Source organism: Sminthopsis crassicaudata, chromosome 2, assembly GCF_048593235.1.
Source record: "Sminthopsis crassicaudata isolate SCR6 chromosome 2, ASM4859323v1, whole genome shotgun sequence".
Classification (NCBI taxonomy): Eukaryota; Metazoa; Chordata; class Mammalia; order Dasyuromorphia; family Dasyuridae; genus Sminthopsis; species Sminthopsis crassicaudata.
In genome coordinates, this window is record NC_133618.1 from 633641073 (window position 1) to 633665907 (window position 24835).

Genomic DNA, 24835 nt, shown 5'->3' on the forward strand with positions numbered 1-24835 from the left:
TGGGTTAGTTCTATTAGTGTTTGCTCTATTAGAAATGAAAGCATCTTAATATCATTATGAAGACGATTTTGATCTCTAGAACCCCTTGAAAGAGTCCCAGCCCCAGCCTCAGGTCCCCCCCTTTTAGAATCCCTGGTCTAAATTTAGCAAGAGGAAGGTTTGGGTTCAAATCCCACCTAACTCTTACTAAGTGCACACTCCAGCTCGAGACAGCCCTTAATTTTTGTTCGTTTTCTCATCTGCAAAGCCAGGAGAACGGTCCCCAGCTCCCCGAGGTGACCGAGAGGCTGCTGACGTGCTTTGCACATTAAATCCTACAGGAATATGGAATATGTAACAACAGTTGTTATTATTGCCGCTCTCCATGAAAAATGCAGGATTTCCTCTTGTCCAAGTTCTTACTTAGAGCTGGTCTTAGAGCGGGATCTCCAGGAAGCCCCCAGCCTCTGACGCAAGCATTCACCCCAGGCCCCCACCGCACTGCCCCCCACTGCGTGAAACTCACGCCACCAACTTTGGGGCTCCACACCCGGTCTGGGGCCTTCCTCTCTTGCAAGCCAACACTCGGAGCCTTTATTAACCTGGAGTAAATGGGTCTATTCATTCAGTGATGGAGTGGCCTCTGTGAATGAAAGCCAAGGCCGAGTCTCACTGAGTCTGAGGAGGGAGGAGGAGGAGGGAAGAGGAGGAGGAGGAACAATTAGGGGGATGGTCACAGGGGCAACGAGGAGGCTCATGGATGCATTGAAGGAAGACAAAGGGGAGACTGGTATGGGGAGGAGGAGGAGCTTGCAGTAAGAGGGGGAGCACAGCTTGACCCTGAGCTTCCCGGGGAGCACTAGAGTGGGTCAGTGCGACAGCAGACAGAAGGACTGAGGCCTGAGCAGGCTGAACAGAGAGAAAGGAGGCTTCCAGTAGGAGCACAGCCCTAGAATTAGGAGAGCCCTTGGAGCTGATTTTACTGATGGGGGAGGGGAGCTCTCCAAGACCACAGGGTCCTCTGGTTTCAGACACCTGGACGGGCTCCATGTTCAAAACTGCAGCTCAAAAGCCCAAACCCAAACACGAGTGAACAAATCTGCCCGACAGGGGCACGTAGTGTTTTGTAGATGGGGAAACTGAGGCAACGGGGGACGTAAAGTGGGCGCTCCCGCACAGCTGCCCGGCCAGGCTAGCCGAGAGAAGCCCTGACCTCCGACCCTTCATTCAAACTTTGTCTCGACAGATAAAAAGACAAGGAAGAATTGCTCCTTAGGTCCGGCTCCTAGCCCAAAATTCCCTCTGCCCTCCCTGGCAATGTTCCCCAAAGGTACCCCCGTTTCTTTGTACCACTCGGGGGGCAGCCCCCCTCCAGACAGAGGTCCCCTCCCAGCCTCCTCCAGAGGAAGCCCCCTCCTCAGCCCCTGGGACTGCTCCTTCTCCTGTAGCCCCGGCCTTCCAGGCCTGGCTCACCCGTCTCCTCCAGGCGGTCTGTCCCTCTCCTGGACAGCCCTGCAGGCCCAGGTTATCCCAACGCCTGACCCCCTGCCCCCGCCTTCCCTGGGCTGCCACTGTGCCCACCGGGCGCCCGGCCAAGGGGGAGGCAGCCCTTGCCACCTGCGTGTCCCCTCCCCGCACCGGGCTGCAGCTTGGGCCCAGAAGCTCTGGGGCACGGGGGTCTCAGCCTCAGCACCCACAGGAGGCAGGACGGCGGGGGGCAGGACGGGGGAGGGGCAGGATGGGGGGGGAGACGGCCGGGGGCAGGATGGGGGAGGGGCAGGATGGGGGGGGGGAGGACGGCTGGGGCAGGACTCCAAGGCTCGGGGCTTGGCCGTCAGCTCCCGCAGCCCCTTCAAGGCCAGCTCTGATCCTCTCGCTTCCCTCTGGGACCCCTCCCACTTATTACAGGTCATGCTGCCACAATGGTCTCCCCCCACCAAACCGCAAGCTTGGGGGCCCATCCGTATCCTCCGGGGTTGGCCCAGGGCCCGGCCCACTTCTGGATCGCCTGGTTCTGGGCCCTCTCCTAGGCTGCCCCTCTTCCATGGGAGACACAAGCTGCTATAGCTCACAGTTACCCAGCATTTGAAGTCTGCCCGCAGACAGTATTCCCGTGAGTCTTTGGGAATCAAGCTTTAAATGCATAAAACAAAATATACCCCCTAGGATTGTTGCATGAACAGCTCCTGGACCGCAGGCTAAACCTTCTGCCTCTACAAGAGTACGGCTCTCCCCGTCCCGGGACCCCCTTCTCTGGCAGCTGCACCTGGGGCCTCTCCCCCTCCTCCTCCAGGTTGTTGGAGCCGTGTCCTGGCCCCTGAGCCCAGGATCGGAGATCAGAGGGTGGGTCAGGGTGTGACCACTTCCCCGGGACTCAGTTTCCTCATCTGTAAAATGGGCTGTTGGACTAGAGAAGACCTGGTATGCGACTCCTGCCCCGCCCCACGGCCCCGCACGTCTGCACACAGTAGGTCTGCACAGCGTTTGCGCCCAGAGACCAGCGAAGGATGGGGGGAGGGGGGCCTTCACGGAGCACTGCACTTGGGGGCGGGGGGAGGGCCAGCGAACATCAAAGGCCCAAGACTAACCACCCCACCCCACCCCCACCCACCCCCCCTGCGGCACACCGCGTGCGCCACCCTGCCGGCGCCCAGCCATCGCACGCCTTCCCTTTACAATGCGGTTTATTGTGTGGAAGAAGGTCCCTCTCAAAGCTCCCTTTATAAGTAACGCGGGTCCCCCCGCCCATCCCCCACCCGGCTCTCCGGGAAAGGAGAGGCCTTTTCCTTCAGGCCGCGGCCCCGCCCCTTCCTGCTCCTGTTAAAGACGAGGGGGAGGAGCCCCGGGCGGTGGGGGTGTCCCGGGAGGCGGCAGCGGCGCAGTGGGCGGGGCGCCCTCCTCCTCCTACAGGAAGTCCCCCAGGAAGGGCCCGGGGCTGAGGCTCTGCTCCTGCCACCGGTAGCGCAGCCTGGACAGGGACTTGTCTTCGATGGCCTCGAACTCCGTGAAGCCCAAGCGGTTGAGGATCTCGTAGACTCCGGCCCTGGCGGCCACCTGGGAAGAAAAGAGACGGGCCGGGAGGGAGGCGTCAGGGGGCTCGTGGGCCCGCGCGCCACTGCCGCGCTCGCGTCCCTTCCCCCCAACCCCCACGGTCCGCCCCGCAGAGCGCCGGGCCCTCCCACCCCCCTGCACCGGCGTCTCCATCCCAGGGCCTATATCTGTAAGGCGCTTAGCCCGGCGCCGGCATGCAGTAAGTGGCTAATAAATGCTCCTCCTCCCTTCCCTTCCTCTGCAGTCACAGAATTCTCCACAGAAAGGACAGGAGGGGAGGGGCCCGCACCCAGGGCTGAGGAGTCAGTTACACTTTCTCCAGATGGAGAAACCGAGGCCCAGGCCCGGGGGAGCCTCCCGGGAGCGGCCTCGGTGCGGGGAGAAAACGGGGGCCATGGGCCCTGGCTCCCACACAGGCCCGGGAGGACGCTCTGAAGCCCCTCTGGGGAGGAAGGGGCCACTGGAAGCGCAAAGATGCGGGGTCAAGTTCTGGCTCCGCCATTTCTGCGCTGATGAAGCCGACAGGAAACGGAGAGGGCAGGGGGGCAGGGGGGCAGGGGCAGGCGTTTGCCTTGGAGCGGAACCAGGGCCGGCCACTGCCATCCCATTTCCACGTGGGGCGGGAAACCTGGCGGCCACTTCTATAAACTGCAGGGCTTTCCCACTGCGGCTCTGGGGAGGGGACCCTAAAGCCACCTGTTTTATGGACAGGAGGTTTAGGACGCGGACAGAGTCTGCGGTGGGCGAGTCCCTGGCACTCCCCCAGCCGGACCTGCGCCTCCTGGCCCCGAACGCCTCCGGCCTTTTAAAAATGACCGGCTCTTCGAAAACGTCTCCGAGACGCCTTTTGTTTCCACAGTTGATAAAGATGGTTTTATAGTGTGTGTGGTTTATTCATCTACACGCCTGCTTTTAGTGTGTGTGTGTGAGACAGACCGAGACTCGGTGATTCTGGGTATTCCCCATCCACCCCCATGGAGCATTCTCTTTCTGACAAAAGGGGAAAGAACCAGCTGAGCCTGGATCTGGCACCGCACGCAGCGCTCCCCACCCGCGGGCCCCACCTCGCCAATTTCACCATTCAGCCAACTGCCGGGCGCTCCCTGACTCAGTTTCCTCCCGCTAACATGCGGATTCTCTCACCTCCCTAGTTAGTTTCCAGGGGGCCTTGAACAGGACTTCAGGAAACAGACCAGAAATAAGCTGAGTCACTGAATGCTGCATTTCAGATTCACCCAAAGAATTGTGTGCAATGTGCTATCCGAAGCTAACAGCTAAGAATGATCATTTACATGAAGAGTCCAAGTTCGGCACAGTTTGCACACATGCGCTCCCTCGATCCTCCCACACCCCGGAAGGCCGGAGTGTCTCCACTTCAGAGCTGAGGAAATGGGCAGACACAGAGGGAGGCGCTCGGGTCACGCGGGGGAGTCTCCGGCGGCATTAGAACTCGGCTCTTCCCGAGCCCAGCCCCGGAGCTCTGCGCGCTATGGCGCCGCCTGGCTGTCCTGGGCGGTAACACAGTGTCCCAGAAAAACCAAGGGACTTAGTGCTGGTCTTGCGGCCCCGGGGGATCAGTTTTCTCCTCCAGGAAATGGCCCCGTTCTGACTAGCGCCCCCCCCCCCCAGGACAGCCTGGCCAGTGGCGGGCTCCTCCTCAGAGTCTACACAATCTCAAAGGGAGCCAGTGCCATTCATTCGGATATTATCAGATTTTCCATCCAGGCTCATAGCCCCTCCCCAACTTCAGTCTGGGGTCTCTAAGATTCCTCCCTCGGCTCTAAACGCCCCGCCTCCCCCCTCCTCTTCCTGCGCCCTCCCCTCCTTCCCCCAGCCATCCAAAAGCCCGGACGCCCCTTCAGAACTCCAGAAGGGCAGAGCTCGGATCCCTCCTCCTGCCCCGAAGGCTCCGCCGGCCCCTGCAGGCCCTTCTGGCCCCGGGGTCGGCCCCAAGGCCTGTTGGCTTTGGCACTGCCCCAGGCCCACAATGCGGCCTTGTCCGAATGGCCGCCAGCCCGTGAGACCCCTCCAGCCCGGGCCCTTCTCTCCCCCCATGAGGAGGGGGCTGGGAAGAAGCGGAAGAGACCCAGCCCCTCACACTCACTGGCTCCTTTAATTTAAGCCAGGGCCCAAGAACAGAGGGGGTTTCAGGCTGTACCTCCGCTTGGGGCCTCCCTGGGGCTGCCAGCCCACTCCACCCCCACCCCCTTCTGACCTTCCCGCTTTTCAGGGAGAAGGGAGCAACTGAACGAAAGGGAGGGGAGGAAAGGGGTAGCCCTTCTGCCTTGCGTGTGAGATCACTCCCCTTTCTCTTACTATCTCTAAGGGGCAGAGGGGAAGGGCCAGGCCCCCCACAAGACAAGGTCCTAAGGGGCTCGTCCAAGGAGGCCCGGGGAAAGCCTCCCTGAGCCTCAGAGAGGGCTTGGAGGTCAGAGCGAATTTCAGGGGTCATAGGTCTCTTTCGGAGGTCATGGGTCTTGTCTACGTTTTGCATCTTGTGACAGAGAGAGGGCTGGGTTTGGAGGCAGAAGCACTGAGGGCTAGTCAGTCCAGCAGCACCTACTATGTACAAGGCACTGTTCTGGAAGATGGAGACCCAAAGCCAACCATTCTCCAGGAGGGAGACGCCACCAGGGTGAAAAAGGAAATGGAGGCCGTCCCAGAAGTCTCCGGCCACTGGGAACTCCTTAGTGCCCAACGACACTGGCCAGACTCTGGGGACCCCTTATGCCAGGCAGTCCGAGGAGGGACAGCGCGCCAGAGCCGGGGCCCAGGGAGGCTTCCCGGGGGAGTCACGGAGCACGGGGCCAAGTCCCAAAGGTGACAGAGTGAGCAGGGGGTGCACTTGAAGGAGGGGGGCCAGCCTGGGGACAGTCAATCTCACTGCCCGAGAGATGCGGCAAGCGACCTCCAGTGTGACCCAGCTTTCTGGGGCGATCTCTTAGCGACGCCCCCTTTTCTGCACTCCCAACCCACCCCTAACTCTGGCTCGGACTCCTCCAGGCCTGCCAATGGGGTTCAGTTAGACCAACTGGCCTAATTAGCCTAAGTGCCAGGAATCACTCCCCTCGGCTTCCAAAGAGACCTTCCTACCTACATTTACGTCTGACTGTGGCTCTTCCCCACTCACCCAATTGCTATGGCTCCCTAGTATCATTCTGGCACTGAAGAGCCTCCCCGGCTCTCCAATCTTTCCTCGCTGCTTTTCTAAGCAGAGTCACTTTCTAGGGCGGCCTTCTCTGGGCATCGGGCCCATCTGAATGTCAGCCCCTGGGGCAGGGATGATTTCTGGGGGTTTGCCTTTCTCTGTACCCCTGGCACACAGAAGCCCTTGAGAACTGCTTGCTCGTTAACTGATAGAGGTCCAGCTCCAGGATTCTCCCTGGGACTCGTGCAGCTCTCTCTGCACACAGTAGGCACTTCACAAATGGTGGCCGACCCCTGAACTACCATACTCTGCCTTAGAACTGGCCCTGGGACCTTCCTTCACCACTGAGGGCACTTTTAGCTGATGGCAAGCAAATCCGTGCCCATGAGCCCGGGACTGCTGTGGCCAGGGTGGCCACGCTCCGGCTGAATCAGTCCCGATTCATCCCTGTACCTGGGCCTCTGACCAGCCTGGTTGTCCGCTCACACCTCTCGGACGGGAGAGCCTTTGCTTTCCCCCCTAGATCCCACTTAATGAAACCATCTTTCCCTCTTGTCCCAAGGTTCTCACCCTTCATGGGCCGGCCCTAGGGCATGAACCAAGCCTGGCGGGGTCAGGGGTGAGCTTGGGAAACGGCGGGAGGGATGATAGACCTTCCTGCAGATGGGGTAATTAGCAGAGGGCTGGCCCTGGGGGAAGCCAGCATCATAGGGTACTCGGGTCATTCCAGGAGGCAAAGGCCCCTGGGGACCTCCCTCCTACCCACAACGTGGCTATTTCAGCAGCGGCTGCGGCTCGGAATAGGCAAGAGGAAACCCACGGTCTGGAAGCCTGTCTCCCCATCTAATTTAAAGTCAGGGGCCTTGCCCTGGAGAAGAATCCAGTCCCACTATTCTCTGGGACTCATTTACAGTTGCTTCTCCCCCTCATTAGATGTCAGATTGCTTATGTATTATAAAAAAAAAAGGGGGGGCCAAATTAAGGTTCCATCAGTTTTGAAACCCCAAATGTAGAAGGGAAGCATCCACAGAGGCAGGAGGCCAGGTTCAAATCCCAGCTCCAAGAGGCACTAGCAGGGTGACCCTGGGTCTGTCCTGGATTTTCCTGAGCCTCAGTTTCCTCATCTGTAAAATGGGAACAGGGTACAAATCAGAAGACCCCTTTAGGGACTGTCCCCTGCCTCCATATCAAGGCCCTCTGTTGAGAGGTGCTGGCTGTTTCTGGGCCCAGAGACCACCCTCTAAACACCACACTGGCCCTGAGGGAATCCACTGTGGCAGACACAGCAGCCCGAGGGCCCCCAGAAATCCAAGGACTGTGCAGGGGAGGGAAGATCCTCCTGGCTCAATTCCATAAAACTCCATCAGGGGAAGGACCTGAGATTTGCCAGGTCCTGCACTCGGCTCTGGAGTCAGAGACAGCAAGGAGCCAGGCTGGAGTGCAACTGATCAAACAGGGCAGAGATCAATAGTGGGGAGGGGGCTGCACAAGGGGAGAGAGCAAGGCAAGCAGGAGGGGAGGGATCGGACAGAACCCAGACACCGCCATCCAAAGGAGACTCGGGGTGGGGACAAGTTTTCTGCTGCAGGCTGTCACTGGGAGACTTTCTCCAGAACAGGAAGAACTCTAGCCTTGGGATGCTGAAGCTGGGAGTCGTGAAACCCGAGTTCGAATCCCTGCTCTGAGGTTTCCTCACAGCCCTGACACATCCAAGCCTGGGCAACTAAGACTATTTTCTTCATCTGTAAAATGGGACCATAATGCTTTCTACTGCCCACCTCCCAAGGCCACTATGAACAAAGTAGGTTGTACATTCTGAAGTATTCCATGTGGCATTGTGGGTAGAGTGGTGGACCAGGGAACCAAGAAGCCTTGAGTGTGAGTCCTATCTCCAGACACTTACTGGCCTGGACAAGTTGCCTCTCTGTGCCTCAGTTTCCTCTCAGTAAAATGGGAAAAATAAAATCACTTCAGTCCCAGGAGTCTTATGAGGAATAAATGTGATAACAGACTGCTAGGTGGATGGAGTGCCAGACCTGGAGTCAGGGGTCTTCGAATTCAAACCTAGCTATGTGAAGTCACTTAATCCTGCCTGCCTCAGTTTCCTCATCTGTAAAATAAGCCAGAAAAGGGGATGGCCAATCACTGCAGGAGCCTTGTCAAGAAAACCCCCATGGGGTCATGAAAAGTCAGACAGGAGTGAAATGACTGAACAAACTTTCAAGTGCGCGCGCGCGCGCGCTCTCTCTCTCTCTGTCTCTCTCTGTCTCTCTCTCTGTGTCTCTGTCTCTCTCTCTCTCTCTCTCCTTCTCTCTCTGTCTCTCTCTGTCTCTCTCTGTGTGAATCTCTGTCTCTCTCTCTCTCTCTCTCTCTCTCTCTCTCTCTCTCTCTCTCTCTCTCTCTCTGTCTCTCTCTCTCTCTCTCCCTCCCTCCCTCCCTCCCTCTCTCTCCTCTCTGTCTCTGTGTGTGTGTCTCTCTCTGTCTCTCTCTCTCTCTGTGTCTGTCTCTCTCTCATATATTATGTATACATGCACATATATTACATATACATATATATCATATGTGAGTATGTTGGGTCTCATTATTCCATATCCAAGGGGGACTAGCAGAACGCATGTCCCTCAGTAAGAAGGGGAACATGGGGGCCCTGCCCCAGCGGAGTGGGGTCCCAAGGTGGGCGGTGACTCACCTCCAGCATCCAGACACTAAAGGGCCGCTGCCAGGAGCCCGGCTTCTCCAAGTGAAGGTAGGCGTTGAAAAGGATCAGGAAGATGTAACGCTCCAGGTACTGCAGGCTTCTGAGATGCAGAGTCCGCGCTTCCTGCTCCTCCTTGGCCGTTTTTCCCTGGAATAAGGAAAGGAGAAGGTCTGGAGTGGATTTGGGGGAGGAGGGGCCGTGCAGGTGGACGTGTCCACTAGGACCCTTTCATGCCCTCATATCCACCTCTGTCTCCCGAAGGACCAGGCAGGCAGCCTGGAAGGACGGAAAGAGTCGGAGTTGCTCATTTTGGAGAGTCCCAGCCCAGGAAAACGAGCGCTGGATTTGGAGTAAGAAGGTTCAGATCCCAGATGCCCCCGAAATCGGCCTGCCATCATAGAGAGCTCAAGTCAGAGAAGACCTGGGCTTAAGTCCCCGACTTTCCAGTCTCCTCACCCACAAAATGGAGGTATTCTTGTACACCCTACTTTGCAAGGCTGTTAGTTGTGAGCATGCTTAAAGCAAACAAACCAAAATGGACATTCTCACAATGGCAGGGGAAGTAGAGCATGGTGGAGAGCCAGAAAGACCCGGTTTACAGACGCTGGCTGTGGGACCCTCGGCGAGCCACTTAACTATTCAGCCCTGCCCCCTTTTCCTATCATCAACTGGTAATGAGAGCCCTCAATGGGAGCTCCCTGACAGTCAAATCAGAGGTTCAGTCCCCTTCCTGAAACAAGCGGGCCAGGCAACAAACCACTAATACTTCCATCGGATGGGGAAAATCTCGCCAGGGGTTGGGAAAAAAGGCACTTCCCCCAGCCCGCCCTGTGCCCCCCGGCAACTCTCGGCCTTGCAGGGCCACACTGGGCAACCGCCTCAGGACAGCGTTCGTGCCCTATTCCTAAGTCACCATCTGGGTGGTTGCTGGTGGTTGTTCCGCAAGAGTGACCTCTGGGGCAGGCCCTACCCACCGGGGCGCAAGGGGAAGCACTTCACCTCTCCACCCCCAAGACCACCAGAGCCGAGGGCCTTGGCTCCGGGTCCCAGCACCAAGAAACCAGCGGGCTGACGCAGTTCTGCACAGCAGGAGGGCGGGTCCCCTCCAACAGCTGGACTACAGCTGGAGGCCTTTATCAGCCAGCCCGGGCCCAGGACATCTGAGCACATTCTGTTTCTCCCATGGGCTTCTGTGAGATTTCTGGGTCATCACACCCACCCTATCCCTCCTCCTTCCTACCCTCAAAGGGCAGGACGCCAGAGCCAGAAAGGACTGTCAATGTTCTGGACCAAGTCTGACATCGCACAGAAAAAGAAACCGAGGCCTTGAGTTCAAAACCAGGACAGACAGCTGGGTCACTTCCCAGTGTCCATGAGGGCTGCTCCATCACACACACCCAGGATCAAGCAATCCCTCCTCTACCTCTGTTTGTCAGCAAGATCAACAAGCCCCAGCCTGGGAGCCAGTGGGGAAGGGAGGGCCAGGTTCTGCCCCGGAGGCCATCCGGGAGAGGGCAGAGCCTCCCGGCCCAGAGGGACAAGGAGCCGAGAACCAGAAAAGCCTCGATTTGCTTTGGTTCCCTTGAACTTCATCTGGGCTTAAATTAATACAAAGGAACTGAAATACCAACAGAGCTGGGGAGGGAAGGGGAAGCATGTTGGCAAAAATGCAACTTCCCCCCCTCCCCTCTCTGTTAGTATTTCCTTCCCAGGGACCCTGAAGCTCAAAGTTCTGCATTCGAGGCCTCCGTCCTGTTCCTCACAAATCTGCTCCCAGGCCCTTTTCGTTGTACAGCCCAGAATTCAGGATCCTCAGGTCTGGAAGGGTTATTTAGGACCATCTAATTCACAAGATTACATTCATGTATAGGGGGAGAGAGTCCAAGAAAGGATCGATTCCCATTGGACAAGCAGTTATTTAGCACCTATTTTGTGTTGTTTGTGCTTGTGGCTCAGGGAGGTGGCCCCATGACACTCGAGCGCACTGCACTGGAGGGAGGGAGGGCTGGGCAAGGTCAGGAGCAGTGGCAGCCACAGACCAGGAAGACTGCAAGTGGTGCTGGGGGCAACGGGAGACCTGGGACTTTTTAACCTAAAGTCTTCAATAGGCCTCAGCAACACCCATTCAGTGACAAAGGCTACAACTAGGAGCTACAAAAGACCTGGCCCTCCAGAAGCCCTCATTCTACCCGGGAAGACCACCTGCATTCGCTTTTCTGCCGCTCTCCCAGGACCGAGTCAGTCTTTCTGCATCCTTCCAGGAGTCCTCGAGGAAGACTGACTGGATCCTCCTGGAATTTCACAGAGCCCTTGGTCTGGGCCTCTTTCCTCCAGAGACATAATTATTAAGGAACTTGTTCTCCCCTCGGGCAGACCGTAATCTCCTGGGGCCTGGGCTGTAGTCGTGGAACTGACCAGCCCAGTTGCCTATGGCAGGACAGGACAGAAAGGAAGTTCAAGCCCAGACCCCCTCACTCCACAACACCAGCGTCACGAGTCCAAACCTCACCTTGGACAGTTAGTATCCGAGGAACCTTGGAGCAGCTGCTTAAGCTCCCCGGGCTTTAACTGCAGCTCTAGAGGGCCTCAAATCCACGCCTCCATTCTGAAAGCTCCTGGGCTGGGGGTTCTCCTCCCTGCCCCCACCACATAGCCAGAGCATGCCCACCCAGCCCACGAGCACCCAGCCCTCAGCCTCCGGGCGGCCCTGCTCCCCACGCCTCATCCCTCTGACCGGGGAGCAGGAAAAGGCCCGGCCAACATCTGGGCCACTGTGGCCCGATCAGCAAGGCTGCAATTCACTTCTAAATTCAGGGTATGGTTTAAAAGCGGACGATTTCATTTTTCTCTCTCTTTTTTTTTTTAGCTCCGTTGGGACAGTGCGACACACACATCCTCTTGCTGAAGGTAAAAGACAATGACCTTTTCTTCCTACAAGGGTCTCTGGCTTTTTTAACTTCATCCGGGCCGGCAGAGTTTCCAGGACAGGACCAGACCAACTGCTGATAAAAATGCCCCAGCTGGTGTGCTGCTTGGCTGGGCAGTCACTCCGTAACCGAGGCTGGGACGGGCTAATGTTAAAACCTTAGGGATCCTTGGGTCCGACCCTGGCATTTGCAGCAGGGAATGAAAGCCCATAATGGTTGAGGAACTTAGGGAAAGTCACACAGCAAAAGGCAAAAGCAAGATGGGACTAAGGGAGTCAGCCTGGGACGGGCAGGGGCCAACTGGGCAAAACCCATCGGAAGAGCCACACGTTTGTGCTATTTAATCTCAGGGAGGCAAGCCGACTGCTCCCCAGATCTCTAATGGGTTTGGGGGCTCACTGTTCACGATGGCGTTCTCCTCCTCAGACTCTCCCGTGGCCCTGTCGCCCACCTCCCTCTCAGCTGAGGAGTGGCCTTCACCAAGAGACATGAACATGTTTGCCCTGACCCCCTGATCCTCCCATTTTCCTCATTTTTCACCTGAGACCCCTGCCCCATTATCATCTTGTCACTTATCTGCCAAGGCAAATGCCTCCCTGGCACCCCGATCCTCTCCCCTGCCTCGTCCACCCCCTCACCCGTTCACCTTCAATCTCTCACTCTCCTTGCCGATGTCTCCCTCACCCTCGGAAACCTTTCTCTAGCACAGACCGCCTCTGTTACCCACCCCCGTAATCTGAATGTCTTTCCCCCCAAAGTTCCCGAGAAAGATGGCATCTCCACCATTTTCTTTCCTTCCCCTTTCTGCAGCTTGGCTTCAGGGCTCAGCACCGTTGGAAGGGCTCTCTTCCCCCAATCCCCATCTCTACTCTGCAGCATCTGGCACCGAGTCACCCTCTCCTGAACACCGTTCCCCGGGGTTTGTGAACAGCACTCAGAAATCAGCTCGAACCCGAATCCCATCCCAGACTCCCAAGAATGGTTGAGGGAACAGATCGATCCCTCTAGAACCCTCTCTCCAAGAGAGCAGAACGGTGGCTCTGGCCCCAGCCTCCCACTTCCTCCCCAGCCTGCCCCCGACTCCCTTGCAGAGGGAGGAGTGAGGGGAGCAGGGGCCAGAATGTCCCACTTGGTGCTACAGGCAATGATAATATTCATCACCTTAAAGTTTGCAAAGCACTTTACAAACATCTCTCAGTTCATCCTAACAACAACCTAGGAGGCAGATGCTGTTATTATTCCCATTTAACAGATGAGACAGACAGAGGTCAGACTAGCTTGCCCAACTAGAGTCACACGGCTAATAAGTGTCTGAGGCTGGACTGGAACTCAGCTCTTCCTGAGTGCGCTACCCACTGCACCACCTAACTGTATTACACTATAGAACAGAGGTCCTGGGTTCGAATCCTGTCTCTGCCTGCACTGAATGACCCGAGTTAGTGTAAGAAGACAGGGATGGACTAGAGCAGGGCTTCCTAAATTTTTTTCTCCTCGTGACCCCTTTTCACCAAAAAAATGTTTACATGACCTCGGGGATAGAGGTATATAAAATAGGTTTACCAATCAGACATTTGCTGATAGTAAATCATAACTCGGTGACCCCCACATTTAGTTAGGAGACCCCAGAGGGGGTCATGACCCACAGTTTAAGAAAGGGGATCCAGACCCTCAAACTCTCCTCGTGCAGTCCTGCTCTCTAAGATCCCCACCTGACGTGCACCACTGAGGACTTAAGCTCACTGACTGCACCCCTCAGGAACACAGCAAGGAAATCTGGGAAGTGCTTTGCAGATGATAAATTGCCACATAAATGCTATCATCATTTATCATTATTAATACAGGGTTAGTAGGGAATCCCCTCCCCCCCAAATCCTGGCTGGCATCTCCATGGGACCCTCCCCCAACCCCCTCCCCCACCAACAACAGTCAGCGCAGCAGGATAGCCCGCCGGATCTATTTTGAGCTGGGTATTAAATGGTTTTGGAAAACGTTACTTCCCCTCCATCATTTTTATATGACAGCTCACGGCATTTGAGCGCCGCTCTAATTACACGGCCTGGCCCTCCAGACACGTTACCTGTGGGAATGGGATGGGGGGGGCACCCCCGCCAGGGCCTGAAGCTGAGCTCATCCTTTTTAATTCTGGTCTTTTTAGAGAAATATCCTCAGCTGAGAGTCCCCTTTGGTGCCTCCTGAGGGCACAGGGGAGCTCGGGCCACAGTACCGAACAATCGCAGATTAACTTAGGATGTGGCCTTAGAGGCCCGTCCTGTTCGTTTTAGGGATGCAATAACTGGCCCGGGAAGGTTTAAATAAGCTGTCCCGAGTCACAGGCCAGCAATACCTGAGGCAGCATTTGAACCCAATGCCCTATCTGACATACAAGAACTGGCCCTTCTCATTTGGCTCAAAATAAAGGCTGGGTCACAGCTCGGGGGTCCCATCCACGGCCCGGCCCAGCTTAGTGCAGCTCCCAAGATCCAGCCAGGAAGTAACAGATTTTCTTGACCAAACCACTCATTAAGACCGCCCATTAAAGTAATCCGTCCACCTCCCTGGGGTGCTGACCCAAGAAAAAGGAAGCATGGACCCCTGGAGCACAGCTATAAGGGATCCCATGAGTCCTTGGTGAACTGACCTGTGATCCCTGAGGTTGGCAAAATAATCCAGCGATGAGCACTTATTAAGCACCTCCTGTATGCCCGTAGCTGTTCGAGAGGCTATCCATACAAATCCATGCTGCTCTTCGGGCCATTCTCTGGCCTCCTGGAGTTTATATTCCTACTAGATCCCAACAGCTGACACTTCCACATGAAGCTTTCAGGTTTTCACTTTATGGACATTCTCCCATTTAACCCCCACCCTCCCTGTGGGGCAGGTGTTTTGATTTAACCCCATCTTACAGACATGAATATTAAGGCTACAGGCTTGGCTAGATTCACACAGCCACAAAGTGTATGAAAGAGGATTCGAATCCAGATCTTCCTCAGTCAATAACATTTATTAAGCCCCATTAGATACCAAGTACTCCCTTAGGTACACTAATCAGGAGTCCAGAGACCAGGACTAGGAAAACCCAGTTTTTAGCCTTTATTCCCTTTCTCCTCTCTCTTCTTACCCCCCTTCAGTCTGGCTTCCAACTTCATCACTCGGCTGAAACGGCTTCATCCAAATTTGCCGGTGATTGCTGCTAGAACGCCTTCACCTGGGTCCTCGGCTTCCCGACTTCTCTGACCCCGACACGGCCCAGCACCACCTTCTCCGGCACTCCCTCCTCTTGGAACATCAGGAGACGCCGATTCTCCTCCTGCCTGCCCGACCGCGCCTCCTCAATCACCCCTGCTGGACCTTCATCCATCACGCTCCTTATTGTTGGGTCCCAAGCCCCCCTCCCCAAGCCTCTATCTTATTCTGCTAGAGGATCTCCTGGATCCAATTAGAATCTCCTTGCTAATGATCTCAGATCTAATTATTCAGCCCCAACCTCCTCTCTCTCCCGCTGCCAGCTGGGATATCAGAGCTCTCCCCCCTCCGCCGCTCCAAAATGCAGTAACAGTGTCCACCCTGCCATTCCCTGCACAAAACTCCACGCCCTGCGTCCTCCCTGGGCAGGCCGGCCTTCACATAGGACATCCCTCTTGTCCGTCTCCTGCCTTCTTCCCTCCAGTCCCAGCTAAAATCTGCCCATTCTCACCCCTTGTGACGCTAGGAACTTATTTCTGTGGAGACGCCACCAGGCTACGCTCCCTGTGGCGAGTTTGTACCTAATTGTGTACAATTGCCCCGCCCCACCCCTAGTCCCTAATTTCTCAACAAACTAACTAATGTTTATTCTTTTTTTTGTCGGGGAGATAACACAATACCTAGAACAAAACAGCTGCTAAGTAAATGTTGACAGACTGAGCCTGGGGATGATCATCACAGCACCTACTTTGGAAGGTGGGCAGCTGGGAAGCATAGTGGATGGGCACTACACCTAATTGGGAAGGCCCGAGTTCAAAACCAGTCTTGGACATGAACTGTGGGATCCAGCCAAGTCACTTCACCCTATTTCCCTCAGTTTCCTCATCTGTAAAATGGGCCAGGGAAGGGAATGGCAAGCCAGTCTAGTATCTTTGCCAAGAAAACCCCAGAGTCCCAAAGAGCCAGAAACAAATAAAATGATGTAATAACTACCATCTTGAAAGCTGGTCGCACAAATCAAATGTGATCATCCATTTCATTAGCAAAAGAAACTCCTCAAGGGGCACAAATTTCTAACCACACAAGAGAGCACATTTTCTTAAAGGGCCTCCCAGAGCACGACGAGAGAAGTGACTCACTCAGGATGGAGTCAAAGGCAGGACTTGAACCCCCCTCTTTTTAGCTTAGACACAAGTCTCTGTTCACCAAGTCCTACCACCTCTGGATATATTCAAAGGGCTTTGCAAACATTATTATCCATTACAGTAACTTTGGCCAGAACCCCACAGATGACCCGTGCAGAGAAGCCCCGTCCCCTCAGGGGCAGAGCTCATCAAATGCAGCAGCAGCGTCAGTTTGGATTTCATGCTTGGCCAAGGGCAGATGAGGGATGATGTCACAGCTGGACAAGAAAGAAAGGCCTGATCAGAAGCCGTTGTTGACCCAGAGGTCACAGGGCCACAATCTGTCAGTGCATTCTAGGACATGGGCAGGGGAAAGAACGTTTAACTCACAGAATAATCCTAGTGCTGAAGGGAAGGCAGGACACCAAAGGGGGTCGGTGACCCTGTGCAAATGACTTGACCCTGCTTGCCTCAGTTTCCATATCTGTAAAATGAGCTGGAGAAGGAAATGGCAAACCTCTCCAGTGTCTTTGCCAAGAAAACCCCCAATGGGGTCACAAAGAGTCGGGCACAATTGAAAAACAACTAAATAACAACAAAGTAGTAGAAAGAAGTGTAATGTAAAATCAAAAAGACCTGGTTTCAACTCAAAGCCTTCTTCTACTCCCTTCAAGGACCTAATGGTCCTTGACTTCTGTTTTGTCTCTGTTAGAAAGTCACCCATCCATTTTTAAAGTTTTTCCAACAAAAAGTATAGCTTTACTAAACCCCTTAAAAATAAAATTTCTTTAAATTTTATTTACTTTTTAAGCCTTAACTATGCACATAATTATCATTAAAATATTCCTCTGAGGGGAAACATTTTGTTTTGTTCTTAACTCTTGGTACCATCACAATTAAATGTTTAGACAATGACTTCAAACTCCTTTTTAAGTTCTCACAGTCATTATGGCTTTTCTAAAATATAGCACATGGTACTGTCCCATTCAGAGGACTGCCATGATCTATCTGTAAAAGGACAGGCTATTGGAGACGTCTGCCCCCAGGATAAGAGCCCATCCCTAGGATGTTCCACGAGGGGCTTAACATCACTCATCTTTAAAGCTCTCTTAGTCCTAGATCCAAAGATAACACGGAATCCTGGGTAAGTTACTGCACCTGTTTGCCTCAGTTTCCTCACCTGTAATTCTCATTTAATATTTTTAGTCTTCAGTAAAATTCTGACTACATCCCTGGCTGACCATACATACAGATTTCCATTATCCTAAGTTGGGGTAGCTAGGTGGAGCCATAGTGCACAGGCCTGGAATCCCCTTCCTGAGTTTAAAATGGGCCTCAGCCACTTACTAACAGGATGACCCTGAGCAAGACTATAAGTGGGATTTTAATTTCAGGTCCTCGAATTTCAGATCCTAGTACCTTTACACATCTACACTGCTGGCTTGCCCGGGGTTACACAGCCGGTGTCTTGGGTGGAAACGCCAGATTTTCCTGATCACCAAGTTCAGCCCCCAGTAGGAATAACCATTCATCAGAGAGATCATTTCCAGTTTTTAATGCTCTTATTTTTAATGCCTTTTAGAATATGGCATCTCCCTGGAATGGGTGCTCCCTCCCCTACTGCAGATCTCAATCCCTCTCTGCCTTAATTGATGGCCTCCCTCCCCCCAGTTTACTCCATGATGGCCGGTGCTCTGGAGATGAATCTCTTCAAACTCACTAGGAGTCCTCAGAGTGACAGAGCCCAGTGCTGACCCTCTCCTCAAAACCTTTCCAACCCGGAAGACTCTGCCCCAGCTTCCAAGGACTTGGAAAACCCCCAGTGAAGGGAATTCAGAAGAAGGTGTCAGTGCCTCTGAAGCCACTTTAGCTGTATTTTAAAAATTGTTTTCCCAATAAAAGGCTGCAGCCAAATATATTCTGCTTCAGTTGAAGTAAAAAATGAAAGCAAGTGTAGTGATCCTGATCTCAGATCAAGCAAAAGTAAAAACAGATCTAATTTTAAAAAGATAATGAAGTAATATCAATACTAAACATATATATATATATATATATATATATAGCATCCAAATTCTCAGAGAAGTGAGCTGCAAGAAGAAAAAGACAGCAAAACTATATTCTAACCAAACAAAATAAATCTAACCACAAAATAAACAAGAAAGGGAGTAAAGAAGTGAATACGATATTAGAAGATTGAGTAGTAAGAATTTTGGAGAAAATTGAATGGGGATAGAAAGGAATATACCTTTTTCTCAGTGACGCATGGCACCTACATAAAAATTGACTATATTAGAGCATAACTTGTTTTCCCAAGAAAACAAGAAAGAAAAAAAAAAAAACCAAGAAGTGAGATCATCTGAATTTCATTCATTCATTCGTTGCCTAGATTTATGATTTCCTTTGTGTGGAGAACTCCTTGTTTGGAAACACCCTCCCTCCATGTGGATTCACAGATCAATTATAATTTATAATCTCAAAAGTTAAGTGACCTGCTCAGGGTCGTATAGTTAATATGTGTTAAGAGGCAGGATTCCAATGTAAATCCTTCTTACTCCAAAGCTGACCCTCTATCCACCTAGCCTAAGTGGAGTGTTAGATTTGGAGCCAAGAAAACCTGAGTTCAAATCCTGCCTCAAACACTTCTTAGATGTGCAAGTCAATCAATAAACCTAGGTCACCCTCAGATTCCCTGTCTCTAAAATGGGGACAATATCCCCTCCCTGGACTGTTACAAGGTTAAAATAAGGTAATATTAAAGCCCTATGAAAATGCTATCAGTATAATTTTTGTTGTTATTGTTATCAATATGCTTTCAAGCCTTGGCGTTTCGTTTTGTTTTTAATGTGCATTAACTGAGTAGCTATGGGAAAATCTAGCCTTCCGATACTGTCCCATATGCTCTGGTGAGACTTGTCAGGCATTCCTGTCCTGTAGCTGTGAGCTCAAGGAATTCACTGGTTGTGGGAGGGAGAGCATTGCCAGTGAGGGAACCGAATAAGCACATTCATGGAGTATTAGTAGGTAAACCCTTTTTTGTACTGTGGACCTCTTTGGCAATCTGGAGAAATCTACTGATCTCTTCTCAAAAATTTTGTTGTTGTTTTTACATTGTTTCAGTCCTGTCTAATGCTTTGTGATCCCATCTGGGGTTTTCTTGGCAAAACACTGGAGTGGTTTGTCATTTTCTTCTCCAGCTTATTTTACAGATGAGGAAACTGAGGCAAACGAGGTTAGATGACTTGCCCAAGATCACACAGCTAGTAACTGTCAGCTCTTCCTGACTCCAGACCCAGTGCTCTATCCACTGCACCACCTTACTGTGCTATAGAAATGCCACTATCATTAACATTATTCAAATCACTCAATCCCTGTGTGATCTTGGGTAAGTGACTTCCTCTTTTTTAGTTGGTTTCCTTCTCTGTAAAATGGGATTGGATTAAATTGGGATTTCTTCCTCTTTTTATATCAAGGACCCTTAGGGCAGTATGATAAAGTATATGGATTTCTCAGAAAACAATTTTAAATTCATAAGATAAAATATATATCATTACAAAGGAAATCAATTCTTTTAGGATATAAAAAAAAATTAAATCAGCTTTACAGATCCCAGGTTAGGAACTAGACTGTTGTCTTACAATTGCCTGTCTGCCCTGAACCATCCCTGAGTCTAGCCAAGAGCAGGAAGAACTTTTTCTCCTGCCTAACTGAGTTACGCAGTGTGACAGCTCCAGAAATTAGCCAGCCCCAGCCGCTCCCCTGGACGCAGCATCATTTCCTGAAGAATTCCAGAGCTTCTTTCCTGATTTATGGTAGAGGAGAGACCTCCAGAAAGCCCAGCACTCTCTTACAAACAGCCTCAGAATATTCTTGCCGCTGCAGGGAGGAAAAACTCTGAATCCCAGAGAGTATTTTTCCCTAATTGCTTATTATTAAAGCATGGTCTGACTGCCGATTGTGGAGAGGGGCCAAGCACCACATGGAAGAGGGGAAGAAGCTGCTGGGGAGAAGGGGAAGCGGCCCAGGAGAGAGAATGTTGTTATCCTTAACTACACCTGCCAAGAAATTAACAAGTCCTGCTACGTTTCAAAATCCAAGACTTATGGAAGCCTGGAAGGACTTTCAGATAAGCGGAATGTGGAGCTCAGCTCAGGACATTCCTGGCAAAAGCGAGGATGATGGGAGCTGCAGGAGAAGGTGTCTGCAGATCCCAGACCGAGGCGGCCGCCACAGCCGGACGGGCCTCTCCCTTCCCCGGCCCTCTCCCAGGGGTCCTGGGAGCTGCAGCCAGTGGCCTGGTGCCGTCTGTCCGGGGAACGGCCACAGCGGCCCCACTGACACATCACGATCCCCCCCAAAAGAACAGCAAGTCAGAACGATACCGGGTCCCACTTGGATTGCACCTTAAAGTTTGCATCTGTCTCTATTAACAGCTTTGCTCATGCCCCACCCCCAACACACACAATCACCTTATATCTACTTTGTGCGTGTGTACCTATATGTATCTATGTCTTGTGTTTTGTAGACATATTTGTATATACACACCATCCCCTTGTTATGGTTTGTATGTGTGTGTGTGTTTTTAGTGTGTATAAGCACACACACACAAATCACCTTGTATCCGTTTGGTGTATGTACACAATAACTGTATCCATTTTGGATACACATATGCATACAACATCACCTGTTGTTTTGTATGTGTATATATACATACCTCACCTCAAATTTATTGTTCTGTGTGTATATACATACACAAATCACCTTGTATCTATTTTGTGTACATACACAATAACTTTGTGTCTATTTTGTATATTCATATACACAAACATAAAATCATCTTGTATCTATTTTTGTGTGTATAAACATTTTGTGTACTACACAATAACTTTGTATCTATTTTGGATATACATACACACAAAATTGGTTGTTGTTTTATTTGTGTATATATACATATACATATACAGGTCACCTCATACTTATTTTTTGTGTACAAACACACACAAATCACCTTGTATCTGTTTTGTGTGTTACACAACCACTTTGTATCTATTTTGTATATATATATATATACATACTACCTTATATTTATTTTTTGTGTATAAACACACACACAAATTATTTTGTATTCATTTTGCATAAGTACATAATGATCTATTTTGGATATACATATGCACAAAAAAATCACCTGTTTTATATGTGTGAATACATACACATGTGCACATCGCCTCATATTTATTTTTTGTGTATGGATACACACATAAATCACCTTGTATCTATTTTCTGTGTATATACATAGTATCTATATGTGTTTGTCTTTTATGTGTATATGTATATACTTTGTTATGTTTGTGTGTATGTATACGTACCACACAATCACCTCAAATTTAATGTTCTGTGTGTATAAACATACACAAATCACCTTGTATCTGTTTTGTGTGTTACACAACCACTTTGTATCTATTTTGTATATATACATATACATACTACCTTATATTTATTTTTTGTGTATAAACACACACACAAATTATTTTGTATTCATTTTGCATAAGTACATAATGATCTATTTTGGATATACATATGCACAAAAAAATCACCTGTTTTATATGTGTGAATACATACACATGTGCACATCGCCTCATATTTATTTTTTGTGCATGGATACACACATAAATCACCTTGTATCTATTTTCTGTGTATATACATAGTATCTATATGTGTTTGTCCTTTATGTGTATATGTATATACTTTGTTATGTTTGTGTGTATGTATACGTACCACACAATCACCTCAAATTTAATGTTCTGTGTGTATAAACATACACAAATCACCTTGTATCCGTTTTGTGTGTTACACAACCACTTTGTATCTATTTTGCATATACATATTCACAAACATAAAATTGCCTTGTATCTATTTTCTGTGTATATACATAATATCTATATGTTCTGTCTTGTGTTTGTGTTTTGTGTGTCTATGTATCTGTACCACACAATCACCTCAAATTTATTGTTCTGTGTGTATAAACATACACAAATCACCTTGGATCCACTTTGTGTGTTACACAACCACTTTGCATCTATTTTGCAGATATTCACAAACATAAAATCGCCTTATATCCATGTTGTTTCTGTGTGCATACATACACACACACACACACACACACACACACACACACACACACATACACACTGCAGCTCCTTAAAGATAGGACTATATGACTTTTGGCACATAGTAGGCACTTAATGAATACACGCGTGCTGATTAATTGGACCTGATGGCTGTCGTTTCAGATAGAAAGGGATCTCCCTAAGGGCAGGAATTGTTTCACATCCCTGCCGGGCACACTGTAGACACAAAAAATGCTTCTGAAGGTCGGCGTCAGTCAGTAACCAACAAGCATTTACTGAGCACCTTCTCTATGTCAGGCGCTGTACGAAGTGCTAGGGATGCAAGGAAAGGCAAGATGCGGTCACACTCTCATGGGGAAAAGAGACAAGAGCTCCATGTCAGAGAGCAGAAATGATAATTATCTCCTTTTTTCAGAGGAGCTCGAAACAAGCAGGGTCACCCACCTGGAAGATGTCAGAGCTGGGTCAGAAAGGCAGCCTCCCAACCCCAAGGGTACCCATAATAATGGCTGGGGGAGGAACAGGGAGTGACCTGCGATTTCTCTGACCCACAGATGAAAACCGCCCTTCCTCACCCCCAGACTGCCACCTCCTCTGCCCCGCTGGGCTTGGGATGTTGCCTAGAGCGCCGAGAAGGAAGTCTTTTGCTCAGGGTCACACCCCAGGATGGAGGCAGCTGGGTGACGTAGCAGACGGAGAGCCGGCACTGGAGTTGGGAACATCTGACTTCTAATCCAGCCTTAGATGTCGACTAGCTTTGTGCTCTTTCACAAGGCAACCTAACTTCTGCTCACCTCAGTTTACTCCATTGTAAAATGAGCACAAGAAAGCATCTCCCTCTCAACATCGCCTTTGTAAAGCTCTTGGCCGAGTGCCTGACACTCAGTAAACGCTGTTATTATGTACCAAAGCAGGACTTGGACCGTCTTTATCCTTGACTGCCCTCATTGATCGATCACAACCGTAACCCAAAGCCCTTCCCATTCCTACAGAGTGTGAAAGGACATTACGTCCATGAAGAAAAAAAGTCTACAGCCCAGGTCTTGTTTCCCCATTACACAGATGAGGAAGCTGAGGCTCCGTGATCCTCCTTGAGTTCTCAGAGAAGTGTTAAAGTGGGAAGCGGAGCCAAGGCATCCGCTGATCCTCAGCTAGACTCCCCGGCCTCTGGCTCCAGCATTCTTTCCACTGTGCAGAGCGGGTCAGAGCCGTCTGGTTTGCGTAGCCCAAAAAGCGGTCATGGAAGGGTGAGGGCTTAAGTAAGCATCCAGACACAGCAGGCGAGGAAGCACGCTGAGGCCCCGGGGAGTCAATTAGGGAACGGAATGGGGGAGGAAGCAGGCCAGGCCATTCCCGGCCCCCTCCCACACTTGCAGTCACCTGAGATTAACATGAAATTGAACTCAAGAGCCGGCACGGAGCCCCTGCTGGGGGCTCGCCACAGTGTTACAAGCTGGAGAGACCGGGAGCAGCCAGGAGCCGAAGTCCCCCTACCATGGGTGGGAAATTCGCCCCCTCTCCCCACATCAACTAGCAAACTAGTCCGGAAGCTCCTCCCCAGTCAGCTGGCAAGTGTCAGCTGAGAGGGGGGAGGAAAAGGGATGCGAACTTGGGTTCCGGAGACACTGAACAGGTTTGGAGGAACGGGCAAATGGGTGGGGTGAAGTCTGCCTTCAAGGCCCATGAGCTCTCTCCTGGCTCTGCTAATTAAGGATTATGACCTGGTAAAGCTCTGATCTTCCAAAACCCCAAACTGAACTCCACACTCACTTCCAACTGCACTTTCAATTCCACACCCAGGGATTTCACCATTGACAAAGAGGGCTGTAGAATATCAGAGCTGAAAGGGCCTTCTGGGCCTCGGTTTCCTTATCTGTAAAATGAAAGGGTTGGATTAGAGAGCTCAACAAACCCTCTTAGTGGGTTCTAGATCCCTGTGAATGAAATACAGAGAATGTCAGAGTTGAGAGAACCTAAGAACACAGAATTTGTAATGTCAGAACTGAAAGCACCTTAGAAAGCTGAACTCAATGTCCCCTGCTGGAGGGGATCTTGGAACATTAGCATAAAATTCAGAATTGGAAAGGACCTCAGGATCTAGAATCTAGAATGTATGAACCTGAAGGGACCCTGGAACACAGAATTCCAAAACTGGAAGAGACCTGAGAATCTAGAGCCTGAAAATGTTGGGACTATGAGGGACCTTGGAACATGGAACACAGAATTTAAAAATGGAAAAAACCTTAGAACCCAGACCAGAACTAGAAGAACTAGAAGGGATCTTGGAACATACAACACAGAATTTCAGAACTAAGAAGGGACCTCTGAACCTAGAACTTAGAATATCAAAACTAAAAGGGACCTTGGAACATGGAACATAGACTTTCTGAACTTGAAGGAACCTAGAATGCCAGAACTAGAAGGGAACTTGGAACACAGAAGACAGAACTTTAAAACTGGAAGAAATCTTTGAACCCAGAACTAAGACCATCAGAACTAGAAGGGACCTTGGAACAGAATTTCAAAACTTGAAGGAACCTTAGAATCCAGAATGTCAGAACTAGACAGGACCTTGGAGTAGAGAACACATAATTTCAGAA

At 51.1% G+C, this 24835-nt stretch overlaps 1 protein-coding gene across 1 annotated transcript in view; it reads right to left on the minus strand.

Moving 5' to 3' along the window:
* Positions 1 to 2645: 2645 nt before the first annotated feature.
* Positions 2646 to 24835, minus strand: part of PALD1 (phosphatase domain containing paladin 1) — an 83825-nt gene continuing 61635 nt past the window's right edge. Inside the window, exons 19-20 of the mRNA XM_074296529.1 lie at positions 8868 to 9023; positions 2646 to 3033 (exon numbers count right to left, since the gene is read on the minus strand). Of these exons, the coding sequence (XP_074152630.1) occupies positions 2884 to 3033; positions 8868 to 9023 (306 nt within the window). The 3' untranslated portion in view covers positions 2646 to 2883. The remainder of the gene's footprint in view (positions 3034 to 8867; positions 9024 to 24835) is intronic.